At 47.3% G+C, this 12,865-nt stretch overlaps 1 protein-coding gene across 1 annotated transcript in view; it reads left to right on the top strand.

Moving 5' to 3' along the window:
• The first annotated feature begins 3,471 nt into the window (after positions 1-3,471).
• CLIC6 (chloride intracellular channel 6) overlaps positions 3,472-12,865 on the top strand; it is a 40,153-nt gene continuing 30,759 nt past the window's right edge. Inside the window, exon 1 of the mRNA XM_025867555.2 lies at positions 3,472-4,817. Coding sequence (XP_025723340.1) covers positions 3,723-4,817 — 1,095 coding nt within the window. The 5' untranslated portion in view covers positions 3,472-3,722. The remainder of the gene's footprint in view (positions 4,818-12,865) is intronic.

Raw genomic sequence — 12,865 nt, 5'->3', positions numbered from 1 at the left:
TTGGTCAAGGGCACAAAGTTTCAGTGATGCAAGATGAATACGTTCTGGAGATCTAAGGTACCACAATGTCACCATAGTTAATATCGTATTGTATATTGCTAAAAGGGTAGATCCTAAATGTTATCACCACAAAAATAAGATAATAAAGTGAAATAGAGTGCTTAGAGGAAATAGCTTATGAAAATCTCAACAAGGTAAGGGGCGAGCTACAAGGATGTAGGGAGCATCCAGGCAGACGAATGCCCAGCAAATTCTGGCAACAGCAGAAAGACTGTGTAAGAAGCCAGTGAGACCAGAAAGAGATTGGGGTGCCTGATTTTATAAGATACATACTTGATGTATAAGGACTTGACTTTTTCTTGGTGTGAGACAGGAAGCCTTTGAAAGGTTTCAAGCATAGGCATGCCCAGCTGGCTCAGTCGGTAGAGCATGTGACTCTTGATCTCGGGGTTGTGAGTTCAAGCCCCATGTTGGGTGTAGAGATTACTTAAGAAAAAAATCTTTAAAAAAAGAAATAAAAAAGAAAAAAAGAAAGGATTCCAGCATAAAAGTGGCCTAGTGGACTTGTGATTTCAAGGGGGGTCATCTGATTGTGGGGTGGAGAACAGACAAGAAAAGCAAGGGGAAACCAGCACCAGATGGGAGGTAATGGTGGCTTGGTCCAGTGGGGAGCAGTGGGGGTAGAGAGAAGAGGTGAGAGTCTGGATATGTTTTAAAAAGCAGAGATAATAGGATTTATTGGCAGGTTGGATGAGGGGTGTGAGTGAAAGGAGTTCAGGTTTTCAGAATGTGCGTGTGTGAGTATAAGAGTGTAAGTCTATATAAAGCTGAACATTATCCAAAGGTGTCTGGCTTAATTGCTTGCTTATTTACTTTTGCTCCATCCCAAAGCCATGCAAGGCTTTGTTCGTTGCTGTATGCCCAGTGTCTAGAATAGTCTCTCTCTCTCAAAAATGAAGGAAGTATTTATTATGAGTAACGGAATTACAGAAAAATTGTAAGGAGTTCTGTTATTCTCCGTCTTCCCAATTTTTAGCTTGGAGTATTTAATGTATTTAAAAATAATACATTTGTTTAATTATAGAAAATAAAAAAAATTTGCAGAATTATGTGATGTAAACATTTAACAATTGTTTATTAAGATTATGATTAAAATGTGAAAGAGTCTACATTCTACAGATGGCCTGGTGTTATTTTGAAAGCCAATGTCAATGTGAGTAAATGAGTCTAAACAGTATACAGAAATAAATCCTAATCCTATAGAATAAAACAGCTTTGTTGGATATGCAGGATCAGTTGCTGGGACAGAATAGACTTTTTTATTGCTGTTTTTCAACAAGGACACTACCTGGGGCTAGCCTTCAGCCAGCCAGTCAACTGTACTGAGTTTGCATCCATGAGTAAATCGTCTCTTGATTATCGCTTGATTCAAAAGGAGTTTTTTTAGAGATGCCAACCTTCCCAAAACCAGGACATTTCTATAAACTTTGCTTGAGTTAAGGCTCATGGAGTATTGTTACTCACATACGTTAAGTGCCTTTAATTTGGTTCTTTGTGAAAACAGAGCACTGAAGACAGTTGGTTTGCTATTAAGAAGCAATGTATCGATATAACTAATCTTGGATGTTTCCAAGTAGAGCAAATAAACCTAGAGCCCTGCAGTGGGTCACAGGACCACACTACATGTTTACATTCTGAAATACAAAAAATTCTGAAAACTGCCAGCTTTTGGGGGGACCTCATCTGGAAGCAAAGCCAGACTGACCAGAACTCATTTGGTGGTGAACTTGACCTGCGGTGCCAGAAGCTATGTGTAGTTTTTACATATTGCATCTAATGTGAATGTTTGATGGTGCCACTGCAGAAATAATAATGTGTCTGATCATAGGGTCGTGTACCATGTTACATAATATACACTGGAAAGTATAATATACACTCAGCCATCTTTCTATTTCAAAGAATTCTGTTTTCTGAAACACATCTGGCCTCACAGGCTTTGCATCATCCTGGACTGTATTTGCTGTCTGGGGCTGATGGTGCTGACTTTGTTCTTCCTTAAGAAATAAGGCTGTCTCGCTTTGCAAATGCTGCAGGATTTTCCCGGTGACAGGAGCATTTGCAAAGCAGGGTCTGTGTCTGACATTTCTGTCTAGTTTATATGTGTGAGTGCCGTGCTTTGTGGTGACGAAGCTTCTGGCCCCTTCCTTTCCTGACGGGGCATAACCTTGGAGAAAGGTAGCATGAATCTAGGTGACACTGGGCTCCTGTCTTGTCACCTGCCAGTGATGGAAAATGAGTATTAGAAGGAGGCATACTGGTGGTTGGCTAAATGGGTGACTCCAAGCCATATCAAAGATACCATGGGATCTTTTAGTGATGACAGAGCCCTCTGTGGACGTGATAGACTAACCTGTCTCAGGGCAGTGTCAAAGCCATTAAGAGCCTGACAACTCAAATCAGTCTTGAGTTGGGCTCCCTGCTCTATCACATTTAGACTGGGTCATCCGGGGCAGTGGGGTCCTCTCTGTAACCCATGTGATTCAGCCTAGCTCATAATAAACTTACTACATAATTTTCATCATAACTTCCTTTTCTTGGGGAAAAGGTGTCCAGTCGGGGATTCTGGGAGGTTCCTAATCCAGTGAATTCCACAGCTCCCCTCTTTAAATCTTGTATTTTCACCTCCCTATCCCCACCTCCCCAAGCCCTTAACACACAACTCAGGCTAAAACACTAGCCATGGGTTTATAATACCTAGAATCTGAAAGACTCTTAAAGGATCTAACCTTTCCCCAGTATAAGACCCCCATACTTGTCATACCTTGAGGAGGGGGCCCCTCATGCACAACAGAGCCCATCTCTGCTCAGAGCAGCTCAATTGACTCCTCTTGCTTCTATATGCGGGCCTCAGGAACTTTCAGAGAGGGCCTGCAATAATTGGAAGGTGGTCTCTCTTTCTCCTTTCTTCCAGGATTTACCCCCGTTGCTCTTGGACATTGAGGGAGGACATGGGCATCTGCGCTGGGTACTAGCTGAGAAGCTTAACGCTTGGGTCCCTGGGGAAAGTGGAGATTAGGTCTTTGGGTGTCCAGTGTGGGGTGTTTGGGGGGGGTGATTTAAACGGCTCTGGAACTTGATGCTGTTACAGAAAACACCCAAGCTGCCAGTAGAACCAGGGTCTTTTCACTGAAATCCACAAGGGCCATGAGAAAGGCTGTCATTGGCCAGGCTCCCAGGCCACCCGAACAGGGAGAGAGGAGGGGGTGCAAACCCCGCCCAAGCCCCAGGGGGATGGCATTGGCACGGATGACTTCTGGTCAGCCCCAGAACGGCAGGCCAGGCATTTCAAAGGGTGCGGGAGCTAAGAGGCCACCCCCCGCCGCGCTCTGCTCCTCCGTGGCCCGCGCCGCCAGGGAACCCGGGTCAGAATTAGAGTCCGGGTGGGAAGCAGACGTGGAACCGGGGAGACGCAGTTACGGTGGAGGAAGATATCAGAAAGCTTAAACCGAGAGAACGGGCGCAGTGTGTTGGGGTCGAGCCCATTTTGCCCCCAGGTCCAGCGCTCCGCCCCGCCGGGCGGCCCCCTTCCCCCGAGCCCGGAGCGGGGCGTCCTCCTGGAGCGGGCGCAGGGGGCCCCTGGCACCGAGCTCCTCGCCCAGGGCCACTTGCTCTATCAGCAGTGTCAAGGAAGGGTCTCCAGGGGAGGACAGGGATCTGCGGCCATGGCGGAGGCCGCGGAGCTGGAGGGGGGCCCCCCAGGTCCCCAGGGGCCGCCTGAGGCCCCCGCGCCTCGGGCGGAGAAACCTGGCGAGCTGGGGGCCGCGGGCCAGGAGGCGGAGCGGGAGGAGGCCAGCGAGGGCGCCGCGGAGGCGCCGAGGGGCGAGGGGGCGGGCGCAGCCGCGACGGCCGCGGTGAACCAGGCAGAAGGCCCGGATCCCGACGGAGGACGCCCCGGCGAGCCGGAGCCGGGTGCGGACAGTGGCCCGGGGGCCGAGACGCAAGGCGCGAGGGCAGCGCAGGGCGAGGCGGAGGCCGAGGAGGGCGCCCCGGGGTGCGCCGAGGTCCCCCAGGGAGAGGAGGCGAGCGGCGCCGAGCAGGTGGAGGAGGCGAGCCCCGGCCGCGGCGCGCAGGGCGAAGCCTCGAGGGAGGTTCAGGGGGAGCCCGGGGAGACCGAGGCCCCCGGGGAGAAGGAGAAAGCGGCGCAAGGGCCGGAGGAACCCGGAGGCGGCACGCCGGGGGCCAGCATGGAAGCCGCGGGGCAGGCGGGAGGGGCGCACGGGGCGGAGGGCGAACCCCGGGACGGAGGGGACCTCAGCCCCCAGCTTCAGGCCGAGGCCACGGAGGCCGCAGCGGCGGAGATTGGGGGGAACGGCCCCGGGGAGCCTGCAGGGGAGCCTCGGGGTGTAGCGGCGGGCGCCGCCGCCGACGAGGCGGGGGCCCCGGGGACAGAGGAGTCGGAGGGAGTGGCCCAGGGGGACGCGAGGGCGGAAGCTGTCGAGGACGGGGACCAGGGTGGACCCCAGGAGGAGATGGAGGAGGCAGAGGAGCATGGGCGAGAGCGCGGCCCAGAGGGGCCAGGCGAGCAGGCCGCAGCCGGGGGCGAGGAGGAGCCCCCAGACAGCAGCAGCGCGCCGGCGGAGGCGGCCGTGCCAAGCGGGGCCGCGGGGCCGGAGGCCGAGCTCAGCAACCACCTGGCGGAGGAGGGCAGCGTCGAGGGCGCGGATGAGACCGCGCGGGTGAACTGCCGCCGGGAGGACGGCGAGGCGTCGGAGGAGGGGGCCCCGCGGCAGGAGCACGACATCACCCTCTTCGTGAAGGTAAATGGAGCCGTCCCCCCAACTCGTAGCGCTTTTTGAGCCTTGGTCTTCCAGGTGTCCTGATTGTCCTTCTATTCACAGCCTGGGGGTCATGGGGAGTTTCAGGAGCGTTTTGGGGAGACAGGATGCTTTGGAAACAAAGAGGTTGGGTAAGGGTCGTAGGGGGACGTGGGGGTGCTGACCCAGCATCCCACTGTCCTTTGTTCTGAAAATCCTAACTGGCCCTTCTAGTCCGGAGATTACTGAAGAATCAATAAACATAAATAAATAAAAGAAAGAAAGAAAGAAAGAAAGAAAGAAAAAGTGACACGCCCTCTTGATGTTCAAAGCAATTCTTGCCAAAGGAAGCTCTAATACTTGAAGTGGGAAAAAAGAACGCGAACAGGTTGTAATGTGAGAAGTCTCCCCAGGACTCAAACTTCAGAGGCCCAGAGTTGGCCAGTGTTTTCAGCTCCAAAAAGGTATCCCTCCTTAGTATTTGGAAGGAAAGTGGAAATTTATTTAAATATTATAATATTTGTTGAGCATTTTAACGTTGATTTTGGAAGAACACACAATGCTGGGTGACTTGAACATCAATCTGCCTTTGTATTATATTTCAACCTTGCTTCAAATGGGAAGAAAGCAATGATTTTGTTAAAGAATCTGTAGGACACAACTGAGGAAGTTTGGAGTTTAAAGAGGCCTTTCTACAAGGCATCAGAAATAAGGGGCAAGGTCCAGCGGTAGCACACACACACGGGGATCTTTGTTTTTTAAAAAAAAAGCCCTTTCTGAGGACCTTTGGCCAGACCAGGAGAGCAGCAGATAATAAGGTCAAGAATGTGGATTGCATGTTCAATCATAATCCTTTCAAAATACTTTCAGGCTTATAGAAGCCAGTTAGGACCTAAAGCTCCTTGACGGGAATGTAAGCAAATTCTAATAAGCAAAAAGAGAAAAGTTTCCAAAGTGATTAACACTAGAATTTCAAGAATCATTTGGGGGGCAAGGGGGTTGGGGAAGAGAGGGCATGAGTTTGTTTCTTCACTAGTGGGAAGGTGCCGTTCTGAGCATTTTTGAAGACCCTGGAGCATATTAAGGTTAAGTGTTGGGATATAATCTAAGGGCACAGCCTCTAGGAAGGCCCCTGGGAGCTGGATGTCTGCAGGGAAGGCGAAGGGGAGTGGGAGGGGAGGAGGGAGGGGAGAGCTGAACACAGTGCTGGCTGTATGTACCCCAGATCTGCTCTTGATTGAAGCAATTCCCCGTTGCTTCGTCTCATGACCACTTGCTTCCAGCACATCTTTGCAGTTTCTTGTTATGGTTTTTGAAATACAGTAACATCTTCCTAACTCTTCTTCTTGCTTCCATTTCCCAGCTCTCCTGGCTAGGCCCTTGGTGATAGCCAGTGAGCTAGGAAATGAGATCCGATCACTTTGTTTCTGAAAGCAAAATTGCACCAGTTGCTTATTGTAGACTTTCAGACGAGTCCACCGTCCTTAGCCAGGCCACAGGCCACTCACGATGGCATCCCTGCCTCTGCGGTATTGCCTGGGTGTCTCCCTCCCCCCTCCAACTTTGTCACCCATGGTACCACCAGGCCAGCCATATTGAACTAGTTATCATTCCTTGAGAGAACCACATTCTTGCCTGCCTGGAAATTGTGCAGGTGCTGTATGTACCCTCTGCCCGAATCTAGTTTCTTCCCCCCTCACCCCACTCCCAGCCTCCTGCCTGGTTATCTGCTGTGTGTCTAGACTCAGCACAGGCATCATCTCCTCCGGGGGGCCTTTGCCAACCTCAGTCCAGGTTGGGTGTCCCTCTGTTGAAGGTCCACTCACACATTGCGTGTTTTATCTCTTCCCTTGACTGTGTGAAATTCATCTTTCATCCTCCATGTGGAGCCCAGGCTTGGAACATGATGGAGGTTTGAATGGGTGGCTGCCGGCACGAGGTAGTATATACTGTGGTGATCAATAGCAGGGACCTTAGAACCAGTGGGCTCAAATCCTGGCTCTGCTACTTTCTTGCAGTGTGACCTTGGGCAAGCTACGTGACCTTTCTGTGCCTTTGTTGCTTATGGGTAAAATGGGGATAATCATAGTACCTACCCCCAGAGGTGGTTGTGGGGATTCAAGAATTAGATTCCGTAAAGCACTTAGAAGAGTACCTGGCTTGAAATTAAGCGCATTCTTGTTGTTCTATCTGCTCAGCTCCCACCAACGTCCATTGATTTTGCACAGACACAATCCCCTGCCCATTCCATCCCTGCCTCTTTTTTTTTTTTTTTAAGATTTTATTTATTTATTTGTGTGTGAGAGAGAGAGAGAGGGCACAAGCAGGGGGGAGTGGGAGAGGGAGAAGCAGGCTTCCCACTGAGCAGAGAACCCAATGCGGGGCTCGATCCCAGGACCCTGGGATCATGACCTGAGCTGAAGGCAGACGCTTAACCAACTGAGCCACCCAGGTGCCCACTCCCCTTTTTTCTTAAGAGAAAATCTCTCTAGGTAGCTAATTGCCTCCATTCTCTGGGGATAGGAATGTTATGAAAAGTAAAAATAAGTTTTTTTCCTCAGATCCTGCTCAGGAGAAGTTTGTGTGGGCAGAGGCAAGGGGCTTGTCATGGACAGCTTATCAGATTGTTCTATTCAGACGTGATCCGCTTGGTGCTCAGTTGCCTGCTCCCACTCCACCTTTTTATTTTTTTTTCCTTTAAGAAAACAGATCTCCAAACCGGGAGATTGGTCTTTAAGCAACTACTACTTGATATAAGGTCTGAAGTTCACTTAAGATGAGCCTCGTAGGACTGTTAAGGCACCTCACTTTCTTTTTCTCTTACAAATCGCTCCCCTTAAAAACAAAAAGACCCCAAAGCAGAAATCAGGCAAAAATCCTTTAGATGCTTCTATCTTTTGCGTTTGTTGTACTTGATTTAAAACCCTTAAATTAGTTTAAAATAGGATTTCTTTGCCAAAGTTAGCTTTCTTGAGGTTCCTTCTTTGGGCTCCACTTTATTTGGACCACACTCCAGAGTAGACATCTGACCTCCTGGGTTTTGTAAACACGTCGAATTTTTCTGTGCCATCACTGGAGTGCAGAATTCACAGATTTGTTCTGTAAGGAGAAGTACTGCACACATTCCAAACGTTCCCCTCGCCTTCATCTGACAGCCTAGTAAACACAGTTGTAACTAATTAGCCCCTATTTTATTTGTCAATTTTTAACTTTTACATTTTCCCCCTATTTTTTAAAATAAATACATCAGCTACAAATATACCACACAGTGATGACCTATGATCCAGCAACAGGTGGAAATCAAATCTGCTTCTACTTTTAGCCACCTGGTGGTTTATAGTCTCCATCTTTGTGGAAATTGTCACCTTACTAATTTGTCATTTTGTTTTATTATGTAAGTATGCAAGAGTGTATTCTTGTAAAAAAGCCAAGAACATACAGAACGTGCCGAGGAGAGCTTCCCTGGATTATTGTATGGGGAAATTAATTGCTAATCATGCTAATTCTTACTTTTTTTTTTTTTTACAAAGATGTATTAATTATTTGTCATTAAATTATAGGGTAACCCTGCAGTATATTTAGTAAGAAAGATTCTTTTCGTCTTTACTCATAACAGAGGGTAACAACATAACATACCAACATAACAATAACAAACGACAAAATACTGACAACAAAGAATAAGGTAGGGACTTCACCAGCTGTGGGGATTCAGTCACTAAGGAAATCTTGCTTACAGATTTGGTGCTTCTAATCCAAGAGTACCTGGCGATTGTGTATACTCTGAGGCAAGGTCTAGGGGTGGGACAGTCTAAGATATGGATTTCCTGGCAAATTTTCACACGACCTAAAAAACCTCAATGTGACCAATGAATAATCCTGGGGCAGAGTCTAAGAGTTTCTTAAACTAGGTTTTGGACACATTTAACTATTAACATGCAGCTACCGTGGAGCTCAAAAACTTGCATTTGCCATCACATTTGGGTCTCTAGACAGGTGGAATTGGTGATGGAACAAAGTCCAACTCAAGAAAGACATGACCTCTGAATAGGCATTGTCACTGAGAACTGCCCCCCAACATAAATGAGTACATAAATGGAGCCAGCCAAGCAGCGCCACACCATGTAGCCATGGCAGGATGGGAGGGGTAGATGTGTGTCCAGGAGCGGCAGCTGAGTGAATCCTGGTAGACCAGTTGGGGCTGCAGCAGTCCATGCACCTTTCTCCAGGAGAGAGCATACTGAGACCATTCTGTGGGGGCTTGGTGTCTGAGGAGCTTGTAAGGGAGGTGGTATTTTCATAACTATACGTGGACTATGACCATGTGCTCTGAAGGGAAATGAGCAAAGATGCATTTCTATGACTTTACCTCTCCCAGCAAAATAACATTTTTGTTATTTGTTTTCTGAGTGTCTTACACAACTTGCTCACAAACACATTTTTTAAATTTAAATTTGATTAGCTGACATAGAGTACATCATTAGTTTCAGATGTAGTGTTCAATAATTCCTCAGTTGCGAATAACACCCAGTGCTCATCACATCACATGCCCTCCTTAATGCCCATCACCCAGCCACCCCATCCCTCCCACCCACCTCCCCTCCAGCAACCCTCAGTTTATTTCCTAGAGTTAAGAGTCTCTCATGGTTTTTCTCCCTCTCTGATGACTTCCCATTCAGTTTTCTCTCCCTTCCTCTATGATCCTCTGCCCAGTTTCTTATATTCCACATATGAATGAAACCATATGATAATTGTCTTTCTCTGCTTGACTGATTTCACTCAGCATAATCCCCTCCAGTTCCATCTAGGTCGACGTAAATCGTAAGTATTCATCCTTTCTGATGGCTGAGCTTACAAACACATTTATGAAATCAGTAGAGTTAGTCGGGGTGGAAACTGAGGTCAAGCACCGTGCTCTGCTAACCTCCGACACACGTGCGTACGCACACGCACCCTGGGGGTCGTGGTCCCTCTCTCCACGATAAGAGAGATCCACGTCATAATTGCTTCTCCACATCATGTCCTTCTTTAGCATGGCGGTGGCTTTGTTCCGAGCTCTCAGTCAGTGCTTTTTGGTAATGAGAGGTAAATAGCCTTGGATGCATAGTCCAAGGTGACTCAGCTAGTGAGAAGCTGGACACAAACCTGTTTCCCACTGGTCCCAGTCCAGCGTCCCTTCTGAAAGGGCCTGAGCCATTCTCCTCCATGAAGACGTCTTGGCAGCAGCGCTGCAAGATGCTGCAATTCCCTCAGGGCTGTGGGAATTTTTGGCTCTGCTTTGCTGGGTACACATATGCTACAGCTTCTGCCCCTCACCGGGCTGACGGGCCGTGTGCTCTGGACTCCTGGAAGTAAGTGAGCGATCATGCTTCACTCCCCATGGGCGCCCCCCCCCCCCGGGGGGGGGGGGGTCTCCTTTATAGCCTTGGTTTCTCAAGGTCGGCTGTTCTCCAGGAGGCTGCCTCTCAGATATCCTACCTCCCTGACTAGCTGGAGATCTGTAAGATACCTTCAGAAACACCACACTGGATTCTTGAAGCAGGTAAATTCACCCTTTAGTTTCATATACATAGAAAAATAAAACCTAGACTTTGAAGGAATGTATAAAGTACAAAGCTCTGAGCCATGGTTTAGGTTCAAGTGGGTCACAGGGCTGTAGATGAGTCTGTTACCTTAGCCCATGTGGATTTATCACCTCCTATGTGTTAGGTGCTATGCTAGGGTTTGGGAACCCAATGTCAAGCAAGACAGACAGGGTCCCGGCCCTTACAGAGTTTACCATCTAGTGCAGAGGATGGAGACTGAGCACTGAAAGCGTGTGGTGGCAGAGACTGCAAAGATTTGCCCACCGTTGTCCTCCCAACCCCCAGCAAGGGTCTGGCACATAGTAGGCACCAACTTAATGCTGGCAGGAAGGGGAGGAGGGAGCGAAGGTGAGCAGGAGGCTGTAGGAGTATATAGCTGAAGGACCTACAGATACAGTGGTAGTCACTAAATTGTTACCAAGTTGATTGTATTTGGGGAGACACAGAGAGTGGGACCGTCTGAGAGTCCCTAGTACATATTCTTCAAGATTTTTGAAAATAGGTTTCCTTTGCTCTTGCCACTCTCTGAGCTCCTGTGAGATTCAGCAAAGAAAAGTTTTCTCTGAGAATTGGGGAGGTGGATGTTTAAATCTCCTAAACTCCTTTTCCATCATTAACTTCTGCTTTTTTTTTTTTTTCCTGACAGAATGCTGATTCATAAACTAGGTTTGGTATTTGGGCATAGTTGGGGATGGAGGAAGATTCTTTTCCACAATACAGACAACTTCGAAAGACATCAACATGTCTTCTGGCAACCCATTCTCCTCCCCATAGGGAGACAATATCCAATTCCATTTTCAGCTGGAGTCTGCAAACCTAAAATATTTATTGTCGGGCCCTTTAAGACAAGGTTTGCTGACCCATCGCTTAAACCTCCTTTGATTCATGACCTGGGACTAGATACATTGCCTCTGGCACAAAATTGGAGTTTTATTTAGCAAGGAAGAAGGGGAATGACTATTGAGGAAAGAATCAGCAGTGTCTATCACAGTGAAAAATATTTAAGACACTACACATCTTATACATGTTGTTGGAAATGTTATTTTTCTGTGCAGTCCCTGATCTTGATTTAGGTGAGATTGAAGTAAAATAGAGATTATAAGTATAAAAAGATACAATGCAATGCAATGAAAAGGAAGTCTTTTTCTGCCCCTGAGGTCCATCCAGCCTCTCAGTTTTTCTTCCTGGAGACAGCCACTGCATATCTTTCCAGAGTTATTCTGTGCATTTGCAAGCTTACATGTAAATATTCTCATTGTATTAGTTATCTAACACTGTGTAATAAATTACTCTAAGACTTAGCGCTCTAAAACAACAAACATTTGTTATTCACAGTTTCTCTGTGTCAGGAATTTGGGATCAGCTTGGTTGGGTAGTGCTGTCTCATGAGGTTGCAATCGAGATGTTGGCGGGGCTATGGTCTCATCTGAAGGATTGGTTGAGGTGGTGGTGGGGGTCCACTTTTAACGTGGCTGACTCACATGTCTGTGAGTCAAGAGGTTCAGGCAAGAGGTTCAGTTCTTTACCACTTGGGGCTCTGTCCCTGGGCTGCTTTGGTGTGCTCACAACATGACATCTGGCTTTCTCCAGAGCACAGATCCAAGAGAGAAGAAACCACACACTGTCACTTCTGTCTTATTCACTAAGTCCGATACTCAGGGAGATCGAAATTAAACTCCACCTTTTAAAGGGAAAGTCAAAGGATTTGTGGACATATTTTAAAAAAATACCACACCCACCTTTTTTTTTTTTCATATAAAGTACACTGGAAATACACTGGGTTACATCTTGCTTTCTTTACTTAATAGTGTATCTTAGAAATCATTCCCTATTGGTACCTGTAGCTCTATCAAATTCTTGTTAAAAATTTCATAGTTTTCTAGTGATGGGTATACTCTATAGTCAGGTTCCTACAGGTGGATGTTTAGGTGGTATCCTCTTTTGGATGTTAAACCACGCTGTAGTGAATATCCCTCCACAGATGTGTAATCACATATGGAAACTCAGTTCTGAGAAATGACATTGCTATGGGAAAGGATATTCCTGTTTAAGATTTTGACAACTTTTACCGAATTTCCTTTTCAGAGGTTCCACCACATAATGTCCCCCTGACACAATATGGAGGCCATGTTGATTTCCCCAACCTTCCCCACTCAGAGTTTTCTCAAACTTTTTGAAGCTGAGAGGCGAAAAATGATGCCCATTGTCATTTAATTCACGTCTCTTTTAGTGTGTGTGAGACTGAGTATACTTTTATAGATCTAAGAACTGTTGGTATCTTTTTTCCGTGAGCAACTTGTTTATGTCCTTTGCCCATTTTTCAAATCTACGTTTGGCCTTATTCTTCCTGATTTTTATATTAAGGAAATTAGGCCATTGTCTGTCATGTGGGTTGCATATATTTTTATGGGACTGTTTTGACTGTTTGTGCTGGAGTAATTCATCCTTTTAGTCTTAGTAACTTCTTGG

This window comes from Callorhinus ursinus, unplaced genomic scaffold, assembly GCF_003265705.2.
Source record: "Callorhinus ursinus isolate GAN/ISIS: 27379988/994484 unplaced genomic scaffold, GSC_fseal_2.0 scaffold1, whole genome shotgun sequence".
Lineage (NCBI taxonomy): Eukaryota > Metazoa > Chordata > Mammalia > Carnivora > Otariidae > Callorhinus > Callorhinus ursinus.
Note: the sequence above shows the minus strand (reverse complement) of the source record. Positions and strands in the feature narration are given on the sequence as shown.